This window comes from Epinephelus fuscoguttatus, linkage group LG22, assembly GCF_011397635.1.
Source record: "Epinephelus fuscoguttatus linkage group LG22, E.fuscoguttatus.final_Chr_v1".
Taxonomy (NCBI): domain Eukaryota; kingdom Metazoa; phylum Chordata; class Actinopteri; order Perciformes; family Serranidae; genus Epinephelus; species Epinephelus fuscoguttatus.
Window position 1 is genome coordinate 34,723,272 of NC_064773.1, and position 27,244 is coordinate 34,750,515.

At 38.9% G+C, this 27,244-nt stretch overlaps 1 protein-coding gene across 1 annotated transcript in view; it reads left to right on the forward strand.

Moving 5' to 3' along the window:
• The window catches only part of tmtc1 (transmembrane O-mannosyltransferase targeting cadherins 1), a 301,187-nt gene that overhangs the window by 174,953 nt on the left and 98,990 nt on the right, over positions 1–27,244 (forward strand). The window contains exon 7 of the mRNA XM_049567069.1: positions 25,927–26,116. Within this exon, the coding sequence (XP_049423026.1) occupies positions 25,927–26,116 (190 nt within the window). The remainder of the gene's footprint in view (positions 1–25,926; positions 26,117–27,244) is intronic.

The window sequence follows — 27,244 nt, forward strand, 5'->3', positions numbered from 1 at the left end:
TCAATGTTATAGTCACCTAGACAGACGCAAAAATAATTTTCGAAAGGCTGTCTCCACTGCATCCGAATTGTTAACTGGTTTAATGTGTGCTGTTGTCATGAGATATAAGGGAATTGAAAACGAACACATAATGAATCAAAATACACCCATGTCTGCTCGGGTCCATGTCATTGGTCCGACAGCCCATTGGTCCGACATCCCATTAGTCCGACAGTCCACCGTGCTGAACGGCTCCCGGCGGGCGTATTTCTACCTTGATGGTGCGCCGCGACCGGCTCTGGGTCAGCTGGGAAAGGCTTGAGGCGAAGCAGGCTCACAGCTTATGTGATTGTCACTTTCTTTTTCATTTTAACCCACACCATGATCTTTTCCTAACCCTAACCAAGTGTTTTTTGTGCCTAAACCTAACCAGACCTTAACCACAGGGCATCATGATGATTTTGGAACGGACTTCGGAACAATGGGTTTAATATGGTCGGAACAATGGGATGTCGGACCAATGGGCAGTTCCTGTCTGCTCTAGGTTAAATAGATTGAATCCAAAGACCTGCTCTAGTGGATCATGTAACGTGGACGATGCAGTTGGGATTGGCATACAATGAATGGTTTGTGATAATGCAAAAGGAGCCGTGACCCAGCCAATAATATTTGATCAATTCTTTTCCAGAATGAGAGAGCTTAAAGAGGAAGATGCTATCAGATGGGGGAGGAGGGTGGAGTTTGACTGCCAGCCATCCACCAGTGCTGCTGAGAATAGGGCACAAGAGGTGGAAAAAGAAAGTGTGGCCTGAAAGAGGCACATGGCAAAACAGAGGAAACCGGCCTTTGAAAGGCTTGTCCAGGCCAAAAGATTAAAGAAATAGTGGCTGGTTTTTGCTCATGTGCTCACAAGCCACAGCTTGTTTAGTGCCATTAATTGTAAATAAATGTCATTTTTGTTTTTATTTGTTATCTGTGTTTTTTTTTTTTTCTTTTCACCTAAAGGGCACAAGTGATGGAAAAAGTGTGGCCTGAAAGAGGCACATGACATGGTGAAACAGGAAACAGGCCTTGAAAGGCTTGTCCAGGGCAAAAGAAGTAGTGTCTGTTTTTGCTTGCAAGCCACAGCTTTAGTGGTATTCTTTTTTTTTAATCTTTTTTTTTTTTTTTTTTTTTTTTTACTTGAAGCAATGGCTGTCTTTTTTCTTAAGTACACCAGAATGCTTAATTTATGTGTTAAAATCGCAAAACCATGAGTTAGTTATTGAATTGACAGATGATTATCAATATAGTGGCAAATTTATTTTCTAAGTCGTTTTTAATGCAGAAACATCTCACGGTTCCAAATTCATAAATGTGAGGATTTTTTTTTTTGCTGCTTTTGCTTTTTATTATTTAATATTTTTTATGTTTCCAGAATTTTTACAAACCAAACAATCAATTGATTAATGGGAAAAAATAATCAGCAGATTAACTCATTATGAAAATAGTCATTAGTTAATAGTTCAAATTCAGCTCAACCAACCAACCAACCAACCTCAACCAACTCTAACAGCAAAATCTTGCTTTTACATTAATGCATGAATTAGATCTTATATACTGTAGTAGTAGATTACAACAGTCACAGTGACATTTTTAAAGTACTTTTACTTGTAATACTTTCAGTACATTTTCCTGATTATACTTACATACTTTTACTTAAGTAACATTTTAAATGCAGGAATTTAACTTGTAACACAGTATTTTTTACAGGGTGGTATTAGTTACTTTGACTAGAGTAAAGGATCAAATACTTCCTGCTCCAAGCCCCCTTGTCAGGGTTAAAGACTCCACTCACATAACTGCTGCTGTGACAGAGCAGATGAGATAATAATGCACTGTTAAAATCGGGGACAGCAGGCAGGAACAAATAAGAGGAGAGCCTGAGCACAGAAGCTAGCAGCATACATATCGGCTCTCACAGTGGTGACAGTGTGTGTGTAATGGCCCGGAGATGACAGCGTGTTGCTGGTTGCAAAGCACTATCAATACTGAATGAGAAACTTAAGTCACATGTATCATGCAGATAGAACTGAGCACACAGTGAAGCTCATGAGGCTGCTGTACATACTGTCAATCCTCTCAGGAGAGCTGTGGGCAGGAGGACAGGGTTCTCATAGCGTGGGCACAAATACTAGCTGGCAGGTAACAAAACGTAAGTTTTCAATTAGTCCATGAGTCAAGACCCCAAAACTGACCCACGACAACAAAATGGGTGGGCAATTTCTAGTTTGCTTTTTTGACTTGCTACACATCTCTAGTTCACAATTTGTCATGATAGCCATTGCAGAGTGGTAGCTTAGTGATGGTTATCATCAGTACTCAAGTTGTAAAAAAAAAAAAAAAAAAATCGGGGGGATGGTGGATTTTATCACATGGGGACATAATTTGTGCTGATGACAGTGCAGAGGGTCTGCCATAGCACCACTGCTCTTACATAGTTAGGGTCAAATGCACAGGACAAGTGCAAAGTAATTTCTTCAGATGGGTCAACCGGTGATGCTAATAATAATTAAAGTCAATTTTTCTTTTAGAATATTGAATTATAGTGTATTTTTCAAAAAAGCAGTTAGTGGTATATGATCAAAACTGGTATCTAAGGGTTAATTTTTAATTGTGATTAATTAAATCATATAAATTAAACAAGAACCCCTTCATGAAAAAAATGAAAAAGAACTGGGAAAAATATTTATCTTTATTTTATTGCAGTTTAAAGTTCATACAAATACAAATATTGTGGGTTAAAATTCCCAACTTCAGGGCATGGAGTGCAAATTGAAACTTAAAATATGAAAATATATTAAAAATTCAAATAATACAAAATACATAGAACACATTCTATGGCTGCCTACCCCACTCTCCCCTATCTCATAAAAGTTTCCAGAGATTTTCATAGTCATGCTTTTTGTTTTCAATATTTCTTGCCCTTGCTTTCAGATCATTAACTAAGCAATGGCTTTGTAGCCAAGACTTGACATACACATCTGGTCTGAACTTTCTCACACTTGATGAAAAGTAAGGCTGACGTGCTTTTTACCTCTATGGAGCTTCTAGTTGTGGTTAAAATGTTCATCTGACTAAACCCACATTCACACTCTGCTGTGGAGATTACCAGAGTGTTCACTGCTTGCAGGAGGGGTTTCAGCTCTTCTGGTGCTGAAATCATTTCATCAACAGTTTTGAGTCTGACCATGTCAATATATTCCCTCATCCCTCTTTGAATTTGTCTGCCATTATCAAGGTTGAAAAAGGAGCAGAGTTCCTGTATTTCCTTTTTGGCATAACGGACCCCACACGCATCTGGCCAGCTAGATGGCTGCAGCACTTTGATGCTGTTAAGAAAGCTCCTCTGTTTACGAGGCAGGCAGCCCATTCTTGTCTCAATACTAGCAGCCAAGGCATGAAAAACTGTTGGTGGTTTATTTCTCTGCTGTACCTTGAACTATTCTTCAGTGGAACTTCTGCCCTTGGTCCATGTTGCTCGGCCATTGACTTTAACACACGGACCTGCCAACTGAGACTTGTTTCGGCCTTGGGGAGAGTCACGTTTCTGTCTTGAAGGAGAGAGAGAATTCAGACAACTCTTCTAAAGCATCATACATGACCCCAAGATTCTGGACAAAGGTTACATTAGAAAGGCGATTTGCTAAACCACTAAACATGCATCTCTCTGTTGAGCTTCTTTTAGGATCAACTGAGGCATCAGAAGAGTATTTGTGTAGTGCTGGGTACTGCTGCCATACAGCTTTAATGGTCCTATAACTGGATGCCACCCATCTAGTGCTGAGAATTCTCCCTATGTTCAGACACTGTATTGCAAGTTCCTCACAGCATTCAGTGAGCTCACAGCGGTTTTTGGTGGATGCATGATAGAGACTGTACACTTTGTCAAAGAAAAACTGGAACTCATTCATCCCTGCAATTTCATCTACAGCATCTCCAACACTCAACTCAGGACGGTGGTTCATGCAGTGCCACACCATCACGTTGGGAAACCTTTCTACAATTTTAGCTGCAACACCTGATTTACTTCCTAGCATGACAGAAGCTCCGTCTGAAGCAAAGCAAACAAAGCGCTCCTTCATAATAACTTCCGAGACGCCATGGTGTCAGAGGTTATTCATCAGAGCTTGATAAAATCCTTCTGCATTGGTAGCAGAAAGCTCAACTAGGTCCAAGAAGAATGTTCACTCATTCCTAGGCTTGCTCTAATATAAATGATCAAAACTGATTTTTTATTGTCAGTTGTAGATTCATCTATCAAAACAGAAAACTTTGTTCCACTTTGAAGGACCTTTCTGACTACTCTCTTTCTCATTTCACTTGCTATGTGTCGGCTGATTGTTGCACAGGAATAGTCTGAATGTAAAGTTCTTCCCATGTCAAGTCCATTCAAGACTTGCAGATCAATATCACTTGGTAGATCTGTGAAAGGCCTTGCAGATTTCACAATCTTGTAAACTGCAAAATACCCGATCAGTGGTTAAGAAATGATCCCTCTGCATATAAGAAGTCAAGGTTTCCATTCTTTTTTCTTTTGCTGTTTCCATAGTTTTCTCAGCTGCTTGGTGATAGTCTGCTGTTCTATGCTTGTGTGTCTTCTTCCAAAGAGACTGCAGCTGTGCTGCTCTGGTTGCACCATAGGCTGTCACTTTAACTTTAGACCACTCGTCAGCAATATGCACCTGGCTCCCACCAGCATTTGGCCCAACTGCTTTTATCTTCTGGCAAGTTAGGCACCCAAGTTTTTTGTTTTGGCATATTAGCCATGGATATTGCTTAGTTTTCTCTCTGAACATGTTAGATGTCCAGCATTCAGGGATATCTTGATCATTACTGCTCTCTCCCTGGTAATTTGGGCCATCAGGATCTGGGATGCTTGTTTCCTCTGCACTATATTCTTCAGCACTATCTTGCCCTGCTGCTACTTCATTCTCTCTTCTTTCCACTACAAAAACAAAAAAAAGTCTATAATAAACTAATTTGCCTCATGTGCACTGACATAATGAGCTGTATTAGGCCAACTGAAAAAGAAAACTGTCTTAACCCAACACATAGAATTATCAACAAACCTGTTCCTCCAGCTCTTCACTCTCCTGCTGTGTCATGTCCTGCCTCCTGGCCACAGTTATCCTCTATGTGAAGAAAACAAGATCATTATGGTTTTGTTAGAATGACTGAGCAGAAATCTTATGCAAGCACATAACATTACTCAGTGCTGGCAGTGCTGCAGCTGCTGTCCTGCAACTGCAGTTGTAGATGCAAGCTTCCGGAATGCCAGTGCATGAGCAATGGCTTGAAATGTACCAACCTGTGCAAGTTGCAAACATGTGACAATCAACCCCAAGAGGATGACCTTGACATGACGATCACAGATTAATGCTGCACAGTTTGAGAAAAATGTACGATTGCGATTTTGGTGGACAGAATCGTGATTTGCAATTGCGATTGCGATTACAATATAATAAATAGGCCTAAATGGTATTACAAGTCTTCTTGCTTGATTCAGTGTTTCCCCTACCATTATATTAGGGGGGCACTGGCCTGACCTGACATAGTTATTTCATATGGACAGTGTGTAAATGACCATCAACAGACTGCTGTTACACACAGTCAAACGGCTGCTCACACAGCAGCGCAGCACAACACTGTACACCCACTCAGTTGGAGCGGAGCCTGTGTTGCATTCAGGCGTTGTCACGTAAATGACAAATTCCAGTACGTGAATAGACAATTGCACAACTCAGCAGCATGTCAGGTGGGCCGAACCCATGCAAAACTGTGCTCAATTTTTCATTTGTTATCATATAGTTTGTTACAGAGTCCGTGATTTCCCCATGTCTCTTCGAGGTCTTGTCGTATGGCGTGACACTTACAAATGTTCGCGTAATTGTGCTTTGTTGTTGTCTTATGAGGCTCTGGCAGCTTTCAGTTGTCTCTTTGTCTCTAACATTACTTGGCTTGGCTCTCTCTCGCATGCATTCTTCGTACTTTCCTTTGTGCTGTCTCGAGTGTTGATATAGATTGGTCGTGTTGCCGCGGGAAGTGGCAACTTTACCTTGTAGAGTTTTACACAGCAAGTCTTTCTGTTCAACGTCGCCGTACCAGAACTCAAAGTATCGCCATATAACAGACATTTGGGGTTTTTTCCGCCACCAACTCACCCTGTTCATGGTCATGCTCATGCTCTTCTACAGTGGCTATGTTGGTCACTGCTGCACGCCGGGTGGTCACGTGACCATACAGTGGTGGAAAAAAGTTTTTGGACACCCTTAAAATTTTACACAATCTCAAATATTATCATGAAATATTTGTGGAAAAATCTTTTTTGTGTTTCAAAAGGTGTGGCTGCATTAGACAGATACAAACAAATACAAATTATATTTTTTTGTTTATTGTTTACAAGAAAAACTAACAAAACTAAATTCTTGACAGTTTCAATATGTCAGTTCTCAACATTGTCGGTATCAAAGTCAACAAATAACAGAGAATGTGTTCAAAACTGAACAAAAAATAAATAAACCATCACATCATCAAATTAATATTTAGTAGTCCTGCCATTGGCACGTAGTAGAGCTCTAATCCTGGCTGGCATGTTCCCCACAAGCCTTTCACACTGTTGAGGGGTAATCTTGTCCCATTCTTCTTGAATTACTGCTTTTAATTCTTCTAAATTCTTTGGTTTATGCTTTGAAACAGACCTTTTGATAATCCACCACAAATTTTCAATGGGGCTCATGTCCGGGGATTGAGCTGGCCACTCTAAGACCTGGATACTGTGCTCCTGCAGCCAAGTTCTACTGGCCTTGGATGTGTGGCAAGGGGCATTATCTTGTTGAAACATCCAGTTTTTACCTCGACAGAACAGTGCATGTGCAGAAGGGAGCATGTGGGTTTCGAGAATGGTACAATACTTGGTAGAGTTCAATGTGCCATCACAGACAGTGAGATGACCAACACCAGCAGCACTCATGCATCCCCAAACCATGATACTGCCTCCACCATGCTTGACAGTAGGTACTGTACATGCTGGAGATAATGCTCGCCTGGCCTTCTGCGTACCCTCACATTAGTAGGAGGAAGATAAAGCTGGAAACTGGACTCATCTGACCACAAAATCTTCTTCCAGTTCCTGGCTGTCCAGTTATTGTGTGCCTGGGCCCAACGACGCCGGGCTAACCTCTGTCTCTCATTGATCAGGGGCTTCTTGATAGCCTTGTAGGACCTTAAGCCATGATCTAAAAGTCGGCCACGTACAGTGCGGGTGGAACACTGGACACCAGTTTGGTTTGACCACTGCTGCTGAAGCTCCTGTGATGTCATTTGGCGGTTTTGCCTGCACATGCGGATCAGGATGCGGTCATTTCTTGCTGAAGAAACCCTTGGATGCCCAGATCTTGGTTTGTCTTCCAAGCTGTTGGTTCGTCTGTATTTCTGCAGAGTGTATCCAACTGCTGAAGGACTGCATCTGCACTTCCTGGCTATCTGGTGGCAGCTGTACCCTTCCTGGCTGAGAATCTTTATCTTCAGGCGTGTTTCCTGTGTTAGGTTCCTTGTTTTAGCCATTTTTGTGTCTGAAGAACTTTCAAATGTGCTGGCTTTATGTAGACACGAAGCTTGGCAACAAAAATTGTGTCTTTTAATAAAAAGAACGACCTTCATCACTGGTACCAAAATGACCCAATACTCAAAATTTCTTATGTATTTTTATGGAACCAATTAATTTTAAGTTTTTAATGGCTTTTTTAGGATTTATTTAGTATTTTGGCTGTGACTGTACTAAAAGAAATTGCACTTGAAGACCTAAGAGTGATTCTTACTGCAATATTTCACAAATGCATGGGGTGTCCGAAAACTTTTTTCCACCACTGTATGTGCTGCACACACCAGGATAGCTTGTGGGCATAATGTCGACTAACTCTGCACACTGTAGGAGAGGCAGTCACGTTCACAGGCACACACATTTATATTCATCCACATTAAACTGCAAATCTCAGCCTTTTATGCGGTTGACTGACTGACTCAGAAACTGACGACTGATCTTGAGTAGGACCTTGAAATACTTAAATACTGTACTAGTGTGCTCCATGTTCTTTGACATAAGGATCATAATCTATTTTTTCTAGTTCGTTGTTCAAATGATTGCTTCAAAAGTAAAAAGTGTTGATTTGTTTTGTGAGTATGTTTTCATTTTCCTTAAATTCAGAAATATCAGTCTTGCAGGTGAATCATATGGTTATTATTACCATAGGCATAGGGATCTTGATGTGAATAAACCTTTCATGTTTTATGGACATTCCACCTGAAACACCATACACATATAAAAATGAGTATATCTCCAGAACTATAAGGGCTACATCCATAAATCTGGTACCTGTTGAAAGGTAAGACTTTTGAGACTTCAAATCTGTAGGGCTGTACCCAAATATTCAGATATTCGAATATTCGTTTCTATGGGTAGGTATTCGTTGTAAAAATTTGGTATTCGATATTCTTTTTTTTAATTTAGTTTTTTTTTTTTAACATATTTTTTTGGTGCTAAATGTAGTCTGTTTGTTGTTGGTAAATGTAGGTTATCAATAAAAATCAAAACTTTTAAATTGCATTGTTAAAAATGTGAAAATATAGTATCCTACCAACTGAGCTTGTGCGCACGGCAGGCTTGAGCGCATCCCTCTGAGTCTGTAAGGCTGTACACACAACAGTAAGGCTATAGACATTATATTCTATTCAGGCCGGCACTGCTGATTAACCATTTTATTGCAGCACAAAGTGTCTGCCAACAACCAATTACTTGCAGAGGCTTCCTACAACTTATTTCAACGGTTCTGATTTAATCAGAAGACAAATTAAACAGGATGACTAGCCAATGTGAAAATCAAAAGAAAGCATAGAATAATGTAGTGAAGGAGACTGTTGTGCCATCACATTTTTTTGAGGTTTGAGAGCAAAGATCCGGTCTGCTCTGTGCAAAACTCCGCAATACAATTAGGTCAGAAAAAACCCCGGAGGAGTGCTTCGCAAGGAGTCTTTGAAAGGAGCCGAGCCTGGCGTAAAACCGGAGAGAGCAGGCAGCATGGCCGCAGCACAGCCACAGCAGCACTCCCAAGGTCAAGGTCACTTTGACTTATCTTTCTCATTCTTTTAAACGCAATATCTCAAGAACACCTCCAGGGAATTTTATCATTTTTGGCACAAACATTCGCTTGGACTCACCAATGAACTTGGTGAAATTTAGAATTTGGTGGTCAAAGGTCAAAGTCACTGTGACCTCACAAAACATGATTTTGCTCAAGAATAACTCAAGAATATATCATATGCTAATGATGACGAAACATCACACAAATGTCTAAGAGGATAAAAGTATAAATTAATCAGAGCTCCAGGTCACGGTGACTTAGCACCTGTCTCATTTTCAGGAATGTGATATCTCAAGAACACCTTGAGGGTTTTCCTTCAAATTTAGTACAGACATTCACTTGGACTGACGGATGAACTGATTAAATTTTGGTAGTCGAATGTCAAGGTTCCGTTGACCTCACAAAACATGTTATTGGCCATAACTCAAGAATACATATGCTGATTATAACAAAATTTCACACAAATGTCTAATAAGATAAAATGATGACGTTCTGATATTTAATATCCAAAAGGTCAAAGGTCAGCTTCACTGTGACATTATAATGCTCTTCAAAAACACTTTTCTGGCCATTACTCAACATCATATCTCAGGAACAAAAGAGGAGACATTTGGTCAGATACTGAGTTGGTGACACTAATCATGTATGTCCACCTTGAAACTGTGTTGATTGTATAGATCCTCTGTGCTTCCGGATGTGTGTAAAGCATCCATGTTTTCACAGACATGGATGTAAATGGTAAGTGCAACTTGACTGGTGCACGGAGGCATACAACTGCAGGCAGTAATTCTAGTTTTTCTGTGTACTAGTCTATGATAATTTTTTTCATTTTTAGATGATTCATGTGATTCATATATTATAATTAATTGGATATTTGATATATTAGATCTAATTATCACAATCACAATAAGCTTTAAGCCAAATAAGGGAATACATATACATGAATTTTACTCTGTTTTGTTTTGTTTTTGTGCATAGCTGTTGCCTGTGAACTGAATGTTCATTTCACTACCACTGCAATCTCCAGTCCTTAAATTAGATGCCACTATATCCCATCAAATCTTACACACTGGACATTTAAGTTTAGACTGATACTCAGCAGGTATTGGTCTTTATGGGCTTTTGCATACCAGTGTTGTCAACTGAAATGTCTCTTTAGCATGTATAGTTTAATGGGTATGTTAGTTCTTTTATTGGACATAGGAATAGGGCCATCCCAACAGGATATGTGAATAGGTGTTTGTATGTAGACTTTTGTTTCTGACTTTGCACTCTAAAACTCTGGTGCATACAATAAACATATACAGTGTACAGGCACATATGCAGCCACCATGGACACAAAAAGTATAGAAGTGGATCAAGAGACAGACCTGCTCCTCTCTCTCTCTCTCTCTCTCTCTCTCTCTCTCTCTCTCTCTCTCTCTCTCTCTCCCAAACTCAGATCAAACACTAAAAGAAGGCAGTGCTGATAAAATATAAACCAAGATTATGTTATTGTATTGCCTATTTCTCAGCTAAAATATTGTCAGAAACATTTTAAGTTCCCTGTTGAGCTGTAATAGTGAGAGTTTGTAAACAGTAAGTCTGCACCATTCTGTTTCCTGTATTGAAAAAACTGATATCAAATGGTAAAACTAGGCAGCACTAATCAAATACAAACCAAGATTCTGTAACTGAGTTGCCTACTTCTTGCCTAAAATGTTTTTAGAAACATATTTTAGCTCACTGCTAAATTATAATACAAGATCGTTTATTACCAGCCAGCCTCAAGTGTGTGAGACGGACAAGCTTGCATTGCATGACGTCACCCTCCAGTGGGAGCATTTATTGGTCTAGTGCAGCACTGTGCATTCTGGTAATTGTAGGTTTTCTACCTCTTGAGCAAAAGCAAAGTCTTCTCTGGTCATGTAGCACCAATTTCAAAAGTATTTGGTAACACTGTATATTAAGGTACTGTAATAAGCGTCAATTAATGATTAATAAGCACCAATTAACAGTTAATGAGCACTTTTAAGACAGAATAAGATGTTTATTACCATTAGTAAGACTATATATACCATTAGTAAGACTATAGTTATTATTGCATATAGGAGCATTATAAGCACTTATAGAAACTTGATAACAGTTTATAAAGCTATCCTAAATATTAATAAGATGTCTATTTACATTAATTATGATTTACAAGGGTTAATTATAGAATGATAACCACCTTTATTACTGGTTTATAAGTCACTATAAGACCCTATCAGATTAAATTAATAAGGTGTTATTAATAGTTAATAATGATCCTTTGCAGCTACCAGATCTAAAGTGGGAACAGTGTTGTATAAAGGTTAATAAATTATTAATATGCTTAGGGCTCAAAACTAACGGTGTCCCGGCATCCCGGGGACTATAAAAATTGCTACTGGGACACAAAGATGCATCTGGGACAATTCTGGGACAGCAAAAAAAAAAGTCAAAGCAATATCGAAATGGGTGTTATTTACAACATCATTACGTATGAGTATCGGAACTCAACTCACTGCATGACGGTCATGCTAGGTGCCACTCGCCAGCTATGCTCGCCACTCCACATCAGAGCACAGAACCTAGCAATGCTGAGATGGTTGAAAAAACTGATGCAAGCCCCTCCAGTGCTGCTCCAGTTGGAGTAGGATGCGACACTTTGCTTCAGGACTCTGACAAGGAGGTTTCATCTGTTTCTGCCCCTGTGGTAAGTTAGTTTGTTAAAGTAGGCTATAGGCTAGCTTGTTTTTTAGCTGGTTCTAGTTCTTTGCGATAGCTAACACTAGCAACTCAGCTAACCATGTACATGATGGCCTTACAAAGTTATAAAATGAGACTGTGTGTTCTAAATTGTGATATTTATGATAATGACGGTACAGTTAATCAGAAGAGGTGCACTCAGTTCATTCAGTCAGTAATAATTAGGCTAGCAACTTAAGCTACAGAGATGAAGGTCATGCTTGAACTAGCAGCCAGTCATGTTTCTAAATTTCCGACACGTAAGCTGAATATAATGAACACCCAGATAACAGTAGTATGTTTTAGCAGAACCTTAGTGTGTCACTATGACACTCAGAGACACTGACTTTGGCTGTGATTAAGAGAGTGTGTTTGTGTGTCGCGGCTCATGGAGGGTGCTGCTAGAAATAGCTTTGATAGCTAAGTGCGTCGCTAATGACATTCTGTGTGAGTTAAAGTGAGTAAAATGTGTGTGAAGATGCATATGGTTGAGATACAAGAGTGACAGTACATTGTGTGAAGCAGGATGATCACAGTGAATGTGTTAGGAGCATCGATGAGCTGCGTGTTATGTTGAGCAGGTTAATGGATATAGGCTGCGTCATGTTCATGCTAACTCCTGCTGATTTGTTAACGCCATAGCCTGACTTCATTCCTCTCCGTCAGTAAGGTTAAAGGAGCATTTCATACATTTTGGCAATTGAAGTTTGTATCAGGCTCAGTGTGTGAGTGTTTTATTATCACTCTTGTTAAACCATTGTGAGAGTAACTCAGTAAATGTGTTTATGGGTTTAATTCTGAGCCTTCTCTTTCAGAGGGATGGGCTGACATTGCAGATGGTTGTCTTGTAGCCATGCAGATAAACAAAATAAACTCCCTAGAGAGGAATTAATATGCTACGGTGTATGTTTAACAATCATGACAGTGAAAGTTTTTTTCTCCTGTATTTCAGACAGTCCCAGGTCAGCATTTGAAGCAGTTCCTGGATGAAGTGGGACCTTTTCCCGGAAACACTTTCTCTGTTGTAAAACTCAACAGGAAACAATTGGATGATGATGACTTCCACAAAGTGAAAGATAAACTAATCAATGGCTTCTGTGACAACCTCACCACGCGGTTTGGCAACCCTGATGAGGGTGTCTTGAAGGCCACTGCCATCATGTTTGACCTAAGCAACTGGCCTGAAGGCAACACTGACCTGGCCACCTCTGGCCTGGCCGATGTTGAGACTTTTGTCACTCACTTTCAGAAAACTGATGGGTTACAGGGAGCTTTGTGGAACACTGTATTCCCAAACAGTCAATCTAAGTAGCAAAACTTTTGAAAAAGCCAAATGAACTCAGATCTGTCATTTTCTTTAGGACTCAACTATTAGGGTTTGCAATCCTTTTTTCCTGTTTTTGACAATAGTGGTTGCATTAAAAATCAGTATGAAAAGGAAATTTGTCCTTATGTGGTGTTATCACCACCTTTGGTAGGCTGAATTCTCATCATGAGTGAATAAAGCAGCTAACTCTGAATCAGTCTTCTCAAGTTTTTTAAGTTCAAATAACTCATGTTTGTCTTAGTATGCCATTTTGAGGAAATGAGATTCCCATGATCCTTTGCTAAAGAAAATAATAACATACTAGAGTGAAAAGAACGCATCAGAATTCTTTAATGTTGAAATAATGATCGATTTCTGGATGTTGCAATAGGTGCATAATTAATAGAATTATTAACTTCAGTGAGTGCATAATAGTTTATGAATGTCAACAAGACACTGTTCCCACTTTAGATCCAGTAGCTACAAAGATGCATTATGAGCTGTTGATAAGTGCATATTAATAATTAATTAACCTTTATACGACATTGTTCCCACTTTAGATCCAGTAGCTGCAAAGACGCATTATGAGCTGTTAATAAGCAAAGTGTCGCATCCTACTCCAACTGGAACAGCACTGGAGGGGCTTGCATCAGTTTTTTTTCAACCATCTCAGCATTGCTAGGTTCTGTGCTCTGATGTGGAGTGGCGAGCATAGCTGGCGAGTGGCACCTAGCATGACCGTCATGCAGTGAGTTGAGTTCCGATACTCATACGTAATGATGTTGTAAATAACACCCATTTCGATTTTGCTTTGACTTTTTTTTTTTTTTGCTGTCCCAGAATTGTCCCAGACACATCTTTGTGTCCCAGTAGCAATTTTTATAGTCCCCGGGATGCCGGGACACCGTTAGTTTTGAGCCCTAAGCATATTAATAATTCATTAACCGTTATACGACACTGTTCCCACTTTAGATCCAGTAGCTGCAGAGGATCATTATTTACTATTAGTAAATGCATAATTAAGCATTTATTAACCATAAGATTCAACAACAGCTTCGTCCCCAAAGCCATCACAGAACTAAACAAAACTCTAAAACGGCAGTGACGTGTAAATGTGTAAATGTGTCTGTGTTATACTGTATTTTATGTGCTTGAGAATCCATGTGTGTGTGGCAAATGTATGTTGTATCTGTGGGGTATGTGTATATGTCGGGTTGGCACTCAGGATGTGTGGAAGCGTGAAGAAAATTTTCCTAATAGGACAAATAAACTAATCTAATCTAATATGGTATTTATATTAACTTCTTATTGTCTCATTAATGTTAAAAAACATCTTGTTAATATTGAAAATTGTCTGTAAACTCTTAAGGATGTTCTAGTACCCAATAATATCTTAAAAGCCAATAATAAATGTGTTGTATACTATTGTTAAGACTCATTAGGTCTTTAATTATGTTAATAAACCAGTCTTATAAACCAGTAATAAATGTGGTTATTATTCTATAATTAACCCTTATAAATTATAATTAATGTAAATAGACATGTTATTAATATTTAGTATAGGTTTATAAACTGTTACCAAAGTTTCTATTAAGTGCTTATAATGCTCCTATAAGCAATAATAACTGTCAGTTATGCTCATTAACTGTTAATTTGTGCTTATTAAGCATTAATTAATGCTTATTACAGTACCTTAATATGAAGTGTCACCAAGTATTTTTGTCTCTTTACAACATAGAAAGCTTATTTTTTTAAACAAGACCATCTTTCCAGCCGTAAAATACTTCTTTCAGTACTTACTGTATTTCTATTCTCATTGCCAGAGTGATTTGTGGTTCCTGTGCAATCCGACTGACGTGTGAAACCTAAGAATATATAAGAGTGGGATTTAACAAAAACAGTTTTACATTCCATAAAATATTATATTAACATTAACGAGATGAAGTGTTAGTCTTTACAATTTAGTGAAATGTACTCATTTGATCTTATGCTTTAATGTAGTGTAATGTACTCGTTTGATCTTATGCTTTGTCCTCAGATTGACCTTTAAAAATATCTGTCGAGGCAGTGTACTCTGCTCACGTACACCCAGTCATATATCGGTTTACTATTTCATGTATCCACATATTACGCACGCGCGCGCGCACACACACACACACACACACACACACACACACTCATCTGTCTATGTATAGCATGTAAGCACTTAAGACTGTAATGGAAAGTACCTAGGATTCAATATGTATTATTTTTAAAAAATAGCGTGAGACTGGACTTGAACATAATGGTGGGAAAGGTTTGGGAAATTCCAGCCCGGCCTAATATGGCCTGGAGATATGAGTCGTTCCCAGGCTGCTCAGAAAAGATTACACGGTTAGAACTGGCTTCGGCGGAAAAGGGAAAAACCGTGACACCATTATGTTCGGGCTCAGGTGGGTAGGATTAAAGAAAAAAAGGTGGAGATTTGACAGAATCTTCACCAGCATAAAAGAGAGCGCACAGAAAGTGAAACCTCAGTCCTGCTCCGGAGCTTGACTCATTGAGTTGTATGTGTTGTTGCCTGCTAGCACATTAAACTCAGTTGCACTTGATTCAACGTGTCTCCAGTGATTCCTTGGCTATAGACTACTTGAGTTTAAGGTACTTAATAGAAAAGAAAGTAAGTACAATCTGAAAGTTGAGGACGAGGTCGGGAGCCACCAGGCCCAACTCCAGGCCGCAAATTCTGCTTCATCAACAAACTTCTTGGCCCATCCGTCTTTCTTCACATTGAAGAGTAAAGTTGCTTGTTGCGACATTTTGAGATAGCACAACTGGATCATTAGAGTAGGTGTTGTGGTTTGGTAGGGATGCTGCTTATCAGTCAGGATGCCATGCACCAAGCACCTCACTACCTAAAGTGTGATAGATTAATGTCCACTAACATTCACAAAGACAGCTCTTTGCAGTAAACTGTTGGCAATTAACTAGCCAGGCTGTACAGAATGAATCATAATAATTATTGTAACAATAAAAGGGTCAAAGACGTGGCATGTTAATTCTGGTGTCCAAAGCATATTTATAATGTTAAAAATATATAAATATTTCAAAACACTACATTATGTTACACAGCTCTCCCCTCTTTACTTACTCATATGAGTATTCACTATAAGAAATGAAAATTTAAGGAGCTATTGAGCTCAAAAGTACCAAATTGTCCTTCCTGGGTAACGTCCCCGCTTAAATCTAAGTATAAAAATATGCAAAAAATGTCAGAAATCTTAATAAAAGGATTAATTATCTACTGGGGCATAATTGTGTTAATGTTTGCAATGACATATGCAAATATAGTAACAATGCTAAGCTTATTTACATTTACATTCATTCATTCTAACATTCTTCATCCTCTTGAGGGTCGCGGGGGGGGCTGGAGCCTATCCCAGCTGACATCGGGCGAGAGGCAGGGTACACCCTGGACAGGTCGCCAGACTATCGCAGGGCTGACACATAGAGACAAACAACCATTCACGCTCACATTCACACCTACGGACAATTTAGAGTCTCCAATTAACCTAGTCCCCAATCTGCATGTCTTTGGACTGTGGGAGGAAGCCGGAGTGCCCGGAGAGAACCCACGCTGACACGGGGAGAACATGCAAACTCCACACAGAAGGGCTCCCACGCCCGGGATCGAACCGGCAACCCTCTTGCTGTGAGGCGAGAGTGCTAACCACCACACCACCGTGCCGCCCTATTTACATTTTAACACAAGAAATACTTTTGTCTCCATATTTGGATTTCCATAATGTCCTTCCTGGGTAACAGACTATAGTGGCTATATATTACCATATTTGGATTTGGATAGTCATGTGACAGACTGTTGTATCAGCCAGAAGATTCTGAAGGACCCCCAAAACACATTACAAGGTCAAAAAGTCTCTCTTAAAATGTTGATATTTTGACCTTTTCGGTCACTGGTGCGATATGTCCTCAAATCGTGTCTTTCTGGATAACGCTAATAAAACATTTATGATGTTTATATATTTAAAAACTACCTATTTCATGTGAAATATTACACTGATGCGTTGAAGTATAAGTTATAGTTTTCCACAGTAGGCCTAGTTAAAGCCTGATTATAAAGGGAAAATTGTTTTTTTGTCCTTCCTGGATAACAGTATATCCTCCCTGGATAACAAAGATCTTCTGTTACCCAGGACATGTCCTCTGTTATCCAGAGTGGTCATGTTTATCAATGCAGATTTGTATTAGTATCTGTAGCTTTTTAGGCATTGACTTGATATTGTTATATTATATTAATAGCAATATTATGTATTTTTTTTTTTTTAACTTTTATGGCATTTTCTGTTATTTATTTTGAATTTATCTGATTCAGTGAACACAGGCCATTATCATAGATTTTTGTGAAGTTATAGTCCAAAAATGAACCAATAATAATGCTATAATCTAATATTTATGTTTTTAATAAGGTTTTAGTACAGTTTTTGATGTTTCAGGGTCAGTTTTGTTCTTCCAGGTGCCACTGTCTGATAAAGAGAGGCAGACCCATTTCAATGTTTAAGAACACAGAAAACATGTTTTTATTAAGTTTTGGAGCATGAAACTGTTTCTGCTGGACTTGATTAGTGTAATGAACATGTAAATGAAAATGACTACTGACACGACAGTGATAATGGAGGAAGGGTAAAAATATCACATTTCTTGCAAATCGAGACACAAGAGAAGAGAATGACAGCCCAGGAGGCTCTGGAATATCCTTGATCAGGATAGTGAAGTTGAGGAGGAATTGTCTGAAAATGAAGATGATCTTGAGATCAACTCTGATCATGATGATGAATTTTCAGACCATCAACTCCAAGAGAAACATTCATATCAAAAAATGGCCAAATAGAATATTGAATGCCTCATTTTTGCCAGTGTACTAAAAGAAATCAGTTTGAAAGTTATTTTTTAATGAAAAACGAGTGAATTCTCATAAGTAAATCATGATCTGTAAGGGGTGAAACACTTGATTACATTAAATAATGAATACATTAATGTCAATTGAGCTAAAGATAATGTTTATAGAGAAAAATATATTTACCTCCGCCAAGGAGGTTATGTTTCCGCCGGCGTTGTTCTGTTTGTCTGTTTGTTCGTTTGTGTGTTTGTTTGTTTGTTTGTTTGTCTGCAAAATAACTCAAAAAAGTTAAAAACGGATTTTGACGAAATTTCCAGAAAAGGTGGATAATGGGACAAGGAACAGATGATAAAATTTTGGTGGTGATTGGTTGAAGCAAAGTGGGTAAAATAATAAATAAAGTCTATGGTCTGACAGCCTCAGCAACAATTAAGACGGTGAAAATAGCGCCATCTGGTGGCCGGAAAGCACGTCTCGTTCTACTTGCTAAATATTGTTAAATTCTAAAGTTGAAATTAATGTTCTGTGTTGGAAAAAAGACTGTGAAAAATACAAAAAAGATTATATTCTGTGTTGGTACAAAATAAAAACGAAGTAAATACACCACAGTGTCTCCATGGTAAAGGCATATATAACCTAATAATGATAGTGATGCAAAGAAACCTAATTGTGATGCAGGCTGCAAAATCTGATGCAGAGGGGGAGTGAATATCACCGACTTGGCAGAGGTCTGCACTCTCTGAGTGCTTTTCTAGTTTTAAACTACTTTTAGATGGTTAAATATCCACCGGGTCAATTTGACCCGGAAACATCATTGCATTATTTGGTAAATGAGTTACATTGTTGCATGAAATGAAAGATTAAAAAACATCTTTTCAGATCTTTAACAGCTGTCAGTCTCTTTGTATTATGTATGTTTGTTGAAAAAAATGATGTTCCTGAGACAGCCTTTAATGATAATTACTTTGAAATCTTGCAGTATGTCATTCCGGGTAACAGCATGTCATTCTGGGTAACAATGACACAGTCAAGTAGTTTAACCCAGATTTTCATGTTATATTACTCAATCATGTTTCTTGAGTTGAGGATACAATAACAACCCTTTTACCTTTACTATAAAACATTTTAAGACATTTTCCATCTTTTTTTCTCTTTTTGGCATGGAACATTGTGTGATCAACAGCAACTAATAAACCCATTTCAGTATAAATATCCAAATATATTACATTAATTGTGATGAAAATGTTGTTTTCTGAGCAGTAATTGTTTGTTGAGCTCTAACTATAGTTATCTATAAACTTTTATATGCCAACAATGGTAGACATTTTAATTAATTTTTAATTCCATTCCCGTTACCCAGGAAGGACATTTTCCATGGAATTATCCATATGATTCACTGAAAAATGTTAATTGCATTTTTAAAATGAATTATTTTTGTTGAGTTATGTACAGAACACTCTTATAAAGATAGAAAGTGCCTAAATTGGCATTTTTAGCCAATTTGATTTATTTTCAATTTTCAAATCCTTATTCGTCTTTGACCCATAAATGAATTGAGTAGCTCTGAATATTGACATGCAGGCCAATATTGATATTTTTTTAACAAGGCATCATCTACATTATAACTTTTGAGAAATCCAAACTCTTAGTGGTCATGGACCAAAATACCATCATCATGTTTATTTAAATCAACATTTTCAAGCGAAGATAACTGTGATATCTGATTCCTTCTTGTATTTGTATTTTCCTCACAACTGGACCAAGAAAAAGATCCAGCCATTTGAGGAAATCATGTGGTTTTTGCATGATCTGTTTTCTGCTTGCTCTAAAGTCTGTTATATAGAGTTTATACTTGATATATGTAGAAAAGTAGAAATGTTCCTTAATCATTCACCAGTTTAAATAACATCCACAAATTTACAACATAATATGATCAAAATGTATGCATCAAAATGCATACTAAGGGGTGGTTCATCCATTAAGTTTCTTTCATTTAACACAGTATTTTCAGGCTCCTGGCAGATCTCCAGTTTTTGATACTCGGTCAGGCTTAGTCTCTCAGGAAAATCCTTGTTTTCAGTCAGTTCAATCAGACCACATTCACAGAGAGGGCTGACGAAATAGGCAAAGTAACTGTCTTTAAGCATGTCAATGGGTTGCAAAAGATGTTCCAGTTGTAAATTTTCTGAACACTGGACATAAGCCATTTCTCATTTGTTTTTGGAAATATGTTTGGCAATTCATTTCATTGCCACAACACTGTTGTGAAAGAGTCTTGGAAAATCCCAGCAGCCCTGCATCCATCTGCTGTCAATAATACTAACAATCATAAGATAAGATAGGATAAGATAAGATAAGGTAAGATAAGATAAGATACACCTTTATTGATCCCATAATTGAGAAATTCCAGTGTTACAGCAGTCAAGGAGAAAGAGTCAGATTAAAGATTTCAAATTTAAACTTAAAAAACTTAAATAACTAGGCATGCAAATAAGTACAAAAATACAAGAGATGGCGATAAATAACAACAACAATAATAATAATAATAATAATAATAATAGGAAGTGGATAATAATGAGCAGCAGTGAATGTGCAAAACAGCAGACAGCTGTGGTGTCCATAAAGTGTTCATAGTGTCAATAAAGTGTCCATGGTGCAGTCTACTGTGCGCAGTGCTGGTTATATAGCCTGACAGCAGCAGACAGGAAGGACCTGCGATAGCGTTCCTTCACACACTTTGGGTGAATCAGTCTATTGCTGAAGGAGCTCTCCAGAGCTTTTATCGCCTCCTGCAGAGGATGGGAATCATTAGTCCTCAGAGATGACAGCTTGGCTGTCATCCTCCTTTCTCCCACCCCCTGAGTCCAGAGAGCATCCCAGGACAGAGCTGGGGTCCATTTCACAAAGCAGGTTCAACAAACTCTGAGTCTAATTCTGAACTCTGAGTTGATCTACTCTGAGATAGGAAACTCTGAGTTTCCGGTTCCAGAACAGCTGATTTGAATCAGTTTAATCAACTCAGAGTAGTTTCCCCTGGAGTTAAGCGCGTGCACCACAACTATAAAAAGCCAGCATCAATGGAGCCCCGATTCGACGAGTCACCATGGCAACGGGGACGGGGAGGGCTGCGTTTTTCACCCCACTAGAATTAGAAATCTTAATGCGCTCATACGGCAAGTTTGAACACGTTTTCAGAAAGAAGTGCAACACCGCTGCAGCTGCAAAAGAGAGGGAGACGGCGTGGGAGAATGCGTAAGTTTAAATGTAGTCCTTTGCAATCACAATAATATTACAGGGGAAAACTGCTTGAATGGTAGCCTATTAATTTATTTCATTTAGGTGCAATCCCGCGGGGGAGAAGCGCACTTGGCAGCAGTTTAAGATGAAATATAAAAACATTGTTCAAACAGGTAAGACCTCGGCATAATCTCATGGGGTTACCTCATTTTGATCATGTTTTACATTGTAAAGTAAATATTAAGTGGCTGTTTGACTGTGCAGTTGTTTTACCCCCAACATAATGCTACTTTCACACACATAAATGTCTTCTCATCTAGGCCTATATCATGTTCTGTTGAATAATTAAGCCTATTTAAACTAACACAGACTTCTACTCAACCAACAGAAAGAAGGCAGATGCCTGTAAAACGAGCACACTTTTCTGACCACCCTCCATACAGCCTTACTCCAGTGCTCAGCATCTCCGACATTGTACAAAAAACTTCCATTTGCAAAGAAACACAGCGCAACACACAATATCTGCTGGGATGTGAGAGCATGACTACAATTGGTAACGTTGCAAATGTAAGGACGGATTAGGTTGTGTATGTATGGCAAGCCGTTTTAACATTTAATCGCTAGACTGGATATTCATTAGGCTACTGATATCTGCAACATAATTTTGCCTAGTCAAAACTCTTATTGAAGATATCCCTAATTAGATTTTGCCTAGTCAAAACTCTAATTACAGATATCTGTAATTCAGTTTTGACTAGTAAGATTCAAACTATTTTTGCCATTCATGTGTATGGGGTTTGTCATTATAGATATCTCCAGTGTAGTTGCGGATATCTGCAATTGTTATTGCGGATATCTGCAACTGAATTGTGGATATCTGTAATTCCAGTTTGAGATATCTACAATTTAATTTTGACTAGTCATAATTCGAGTTCAAGATATCTTTGATTATCATCAATTGAAGATATCTACATGGTCCTTTGTAGATATCTTGAATTGAGTTTCAGATAGTCAGAATGACGTTGTAGATATCTTGAATTCGAATTATGACTAGTCAAAATGATGTTGTAGATATCTGTAACTGAATTATGACTAGTCAAAATGACGTTGTAGATATCCGCAACTGAATTATGACTAGGGGCGGCACGGTGGTGTGGTGGTTAGCACTCTCGCCTCACAGCAAGAGGGTTGCCGGTTCGATCCCGGGCGTGGGAGCCCTTCTGTGTGGAGTTTGCATGTTCTCCCCGTGTCAGCGTGGGTTCTCTCTGGGCACTCCGGCTTCCTCCCACAGTCCAAAGACATGCAGATTGGGGACTAGGTTAATTGGAGACTCTAAATTGTCCGTAGGTGTGAATGTGAGCGTGAATGGTTGTTTGTCTCTATGTGTCAGCCCTGCGATAGTCTGGCGACCTGTCCAGGGTGTACCCTGCCTCTCGCCCGATGTAGCTGGGATAGGCTCCAGCCCCCCCGCGACCCTCAAGAGGATGAAGCGGTTAGAAAATGAATGAATGAATGAATTATGATTATTAATAATTAATAATAATTAATAATAATTATGAATTATTATTAGATATCTGTAACTGAATTACGACTAGTCAAAATGACGTTATAGATATCCGCAACTGAATTATGACTAGTCAAAATGACGTTGTAGATATCTCAAACTGGAATCATAGATAGTCATAATGTAATTGTAGATATCTATAATGACAAACCCCATACACATGAATGGCAAAAATAGTTTGAATCTTACTAGTCAAAACTGAATTACAGATATCTGTAACTGTAGTTTTGACTAGTCTGAATGACATTATAGATATCTGTAATTCAGTTTTGACTAGTCAGAATGACGTTATAGATATCTGTCATTCCGTTTTGACTAGTCAAAATGACATTACAGATATCTGTAATTCAGTTTTGACTAGTCAGAATGATGTTACAGATATCTTAAATTAAAATTCATACTAGTCACAATGACATTACTACTAGTCAAAATGACGTTATAGATATCTATAATGGTAATTCCGGATAGTCAGACTTAGTGATTAAATGTTGAAACGGCTTGCCATAGTGTATGTAGATGATGGACTGTGACGTGAAACGGTACCGCTCAAAAAGATAAGATAATTGTGAGGAAATCCTAGAACATCTATAAGCGGTCTGATAACCATCTCCCGACGAATATTTAATTCTCTGCGCAGTAATTCTGCACCTTCATCCACGGGGTCGTTATCAAAAGGACATACCATGTTAGTGAAAAAAGTTGCCACCTACTGTGCCTAATGGACTTCTAATATACTGACTCTGATTTTTTAAATGATTTTTTTAAAAGACAGACAGCAGAACTAGGCTACGCCAAAACTCGCCTGCTGACTGAATGAATGAGGAAATCAAATGGAGTGTGTGGCTCTGAAAGAGGGCAGAGACAGAGAGAAACTCAAGGTTCATTGAGAAAAACCTGGTCCCGACCAGGTTAGGTTCATAGAGTCTGTTACTATATGGTAATTGACCGAGAGCTTAAGTTACCTCTCTCTCTGAAACAAGCTAGAGTTACCCCTCTTTCTCTGGTTTGAGTTACCTCCCTTTTTGAAACGGAAAACTCAGAGTTTCCCTCATTTCAGGGTTAACAGACTCTGAGTTTTCACTAAACCTGCTTTGTGAAACGGACCCCTGACCTTCTTGATCAGCTTGTCCAGTCTCTTTCTATCTGCAGCCTAGACGCTGCTGCCCCAGCAGACTACTCCGTGAAAGACGGCTGATGCCACCACAGTGTCAAAGAAGGTCTTCAGGAGCGCCCCATGCACTCCAAAAGACCTCAGTGATTATATGCATTGTCACTTTAATAGTTTGTTTTCAAAGTGATCATTTTCTTAATACAATTACTGTATCTACATCTATATAATTGCACATAATAACTGTTCTTATTATGTATAATGGCAATGAATCAAGTGGCACTGATCTTTGCATCTAACCCCTGAAAACAAGAAAGAGAAGAAGCACATTTACTATGATGCCAAGCTGTGCCTTCAAACTATTTTTGGGCTGCACCTTCCATGGAAAAATGTTACAACTACACATACACTCATGAGCCACTGTATTAGGTATACCTTACTCAGAATGAGTAGGACCCCCTGTTGCTTTCAGAATTGCCTTAATTCTTGGTGGCATAGATTCTACATTCCTCAGAGATTTTGGTCCATATGGATATGATAGCATCACGCAGTTGCTGCAGATTTGTCGGCTGCACGTCCATGATGCGAATCTCCTGTTCTACCACATAGCAAAGATGCTCTATTGGATTGAGATCTGGTGACTGTGGTGGTCACTGGAGTACTGTGAACTCATTGTCATGTACAAGAAACTGGTTCAAGATGAATTGAGCTTTATGACAAGGCATGTTATCCTGCTGGAGGTAGCAGAGATGGGAGTAAGTCATATATATGCAAGTCTAAAGTCATTACCTTCAAGTCTGAAGCAACTCCCCAGTCACTGTGGTGAAAATCAAGCAAGTTGAGTCCTCGCTGTAAGTTGAGGAAGCCGAGTCAAGTCATTGGTCAGGACAAGCGAGTCACAAGTCAACTCATACTCACAAACTCATACAGATAATATACCATAAGCTGTACCCAGTGGTGGAATATAACTAAATACTCTTATTCAGGTACTGTAAGTACAAATCTGAGTGCCACTGTCTACCTCTATCTGACAGCTTTCGTTACAACTGTTTTTGCTTTTTATTATTCAATAATTTTTGTGTTGAGGTTTGAACTGCTGGTTGGGTAAAACAAACATTATGAAGGTGCCTCTTGGGGCTGTGGGTAAGGGTGATGCTATCTCTCACTATTTGCAGAATTTTTTCAAACCAAACAATCAATCGCTTAATGGAGAAAATAATCAGCAGATTAACCCATAATGAAAATAATCATCAGATAATAATTCAAAATCAGCTCCACCTCAGCCAACTATAACAGTCAAATCCTACTTTTACATTAAAGCATGAGTCAATAATCTGATGATATCATATACAGTAGGAGACTACTACAGTCACAGGGACATTTTTACAGTACTTTTACTTTTGTAAAACTTTAAGTACATTTTCCTGATTATACTTGCATACTTTTACCTTTAGTAATATTTTACATACAGGTATTGGGTCAGGGTAAAAGACTCCACTCATGTAACATACCTGCTGTTGTGTGAGAGTAGGTAAGATAGTTATGCACTGTTTAAATCCCCAAATGTGAGCCAAGCAGGAATGGAAGGCCAAAAAAAAAGTCACTGGGTAAACTATTTCATGGCACGCTGATGTGCACAGCAAATGCACATACACACACTCACAGATAGTGAACTTATGTTGGGACAGCAGGCAGGAACAGTCGTTACGCACTCTACCTCATACAAATAAGAGGAGTGGTGCCACAGTGGTGACAGTGTGTGCGTAATGGCCCGGAGCTTACAGTGTGTCGCTGGTTGCATTCAATACTGAATGAGTTGTTGAAAACTTAACTCACATGTATCAATTTTCAAGTGGTCAACATTTTTGTGCCTCACATCCTCCATCGCTCTCTACTCCTTCTCCTCAGGCTTTTGACCTATTCTTACCTGCTGTCCTTCAATGCCTGGCTGTTGCTGGCCCCCATCGTGCTGTGTTACGACTGGCAGGTGGGCAGCATTCCCCTGGTGGAGTCACTGGGTGATGTGCGCAACGTGGCCACCGTGCTGCTGGCCGTAGTGATGGTTGCTCTCTGCCTGCACTGCATCTTCTCACAGCAGGTAAGAGCAAGCGAGTGGTAAGTCACTGGAAAGTACCTGCAAATGACTGGGTTTCCTATGTAGTCAGTTGCCTCCTGCATTGCATTGTGCAACTACACAGTGGGAAGAGGTACAAGGGCTGGAAACAGACTAGAGGTAACATGGCTTAAATAAAAACCCTATGGTTACATCACAAGAGCTCCTGTGGCAGTTAAAAAGTCCTGAAATTTAGCATTTTCAGTTGAATCTTAAGCACTGCATTGCAACCTCATTGCCACCCTGCCGACATTGCCAGGAAACTGCATTGTAGCAAGCTTCAGAGAGCTGGGCATAACAGCAGGCAGGGGGGTGGGTAGGTGTCAAATCTGTGCAGAGCACAAGGACTTGTGACGTGACAAATACTTTCAAATAAGTAAAGTCACACGACTCCACTGTTTCTATGATTTCAACCCCAGATTTGCTGTTCACCATGTAGCATTATTAAAAAAGATAATAGGCTGTGTTCTCAGGACACATCGATAGTGCGTTTATTGCATCTTTTTAGATTTGAATGCATTAGGGATAGGAGGGGTACCTATCAACATCAATGTATTTAGGCTACTTACCTCCCACACTGAAGTCTAGGGTAAGATATCCCTACAGCCATTGGACAAATTGCCATGAAATTCGGTCTAGATATTCAGGGTCCCCAAAGTTTAATTCCCAAGCATTACTTGATGTCTGATAGAATAATTTTGCAGTAATGACATTTTGGATTCAAAAGGTCAAAGGTCAGTTTCATTGTGACATCATAATGTTATGCAAAAGTACTTCTGGCCAGTATTTAATGCCATTTCTCAGGAACAGAAGGAGAGACATTTGGTCAGATACTGAATTGGTGACACTTATCTTGGCTGTCCACCTTGAAACTGTACTGACTGTATGGCACTCATTGTTGATATTTGGGCCAAAACCTTATTTTGAGGGGTTTTGTTTTTTACTCTTTAATTATGCTGGAAAAATGTATTATAAAAGATCAATGTCTTAACTGTGAAACCTTGTAATGGGCTAACGGCCCAGGGATTACATTTTTTCTTAAATAGCATCTTTGCAGCTGAAGATTTGAATTTGTCAACTCCATTAGGTGCACAAAAAGGCTCAGTATTATAA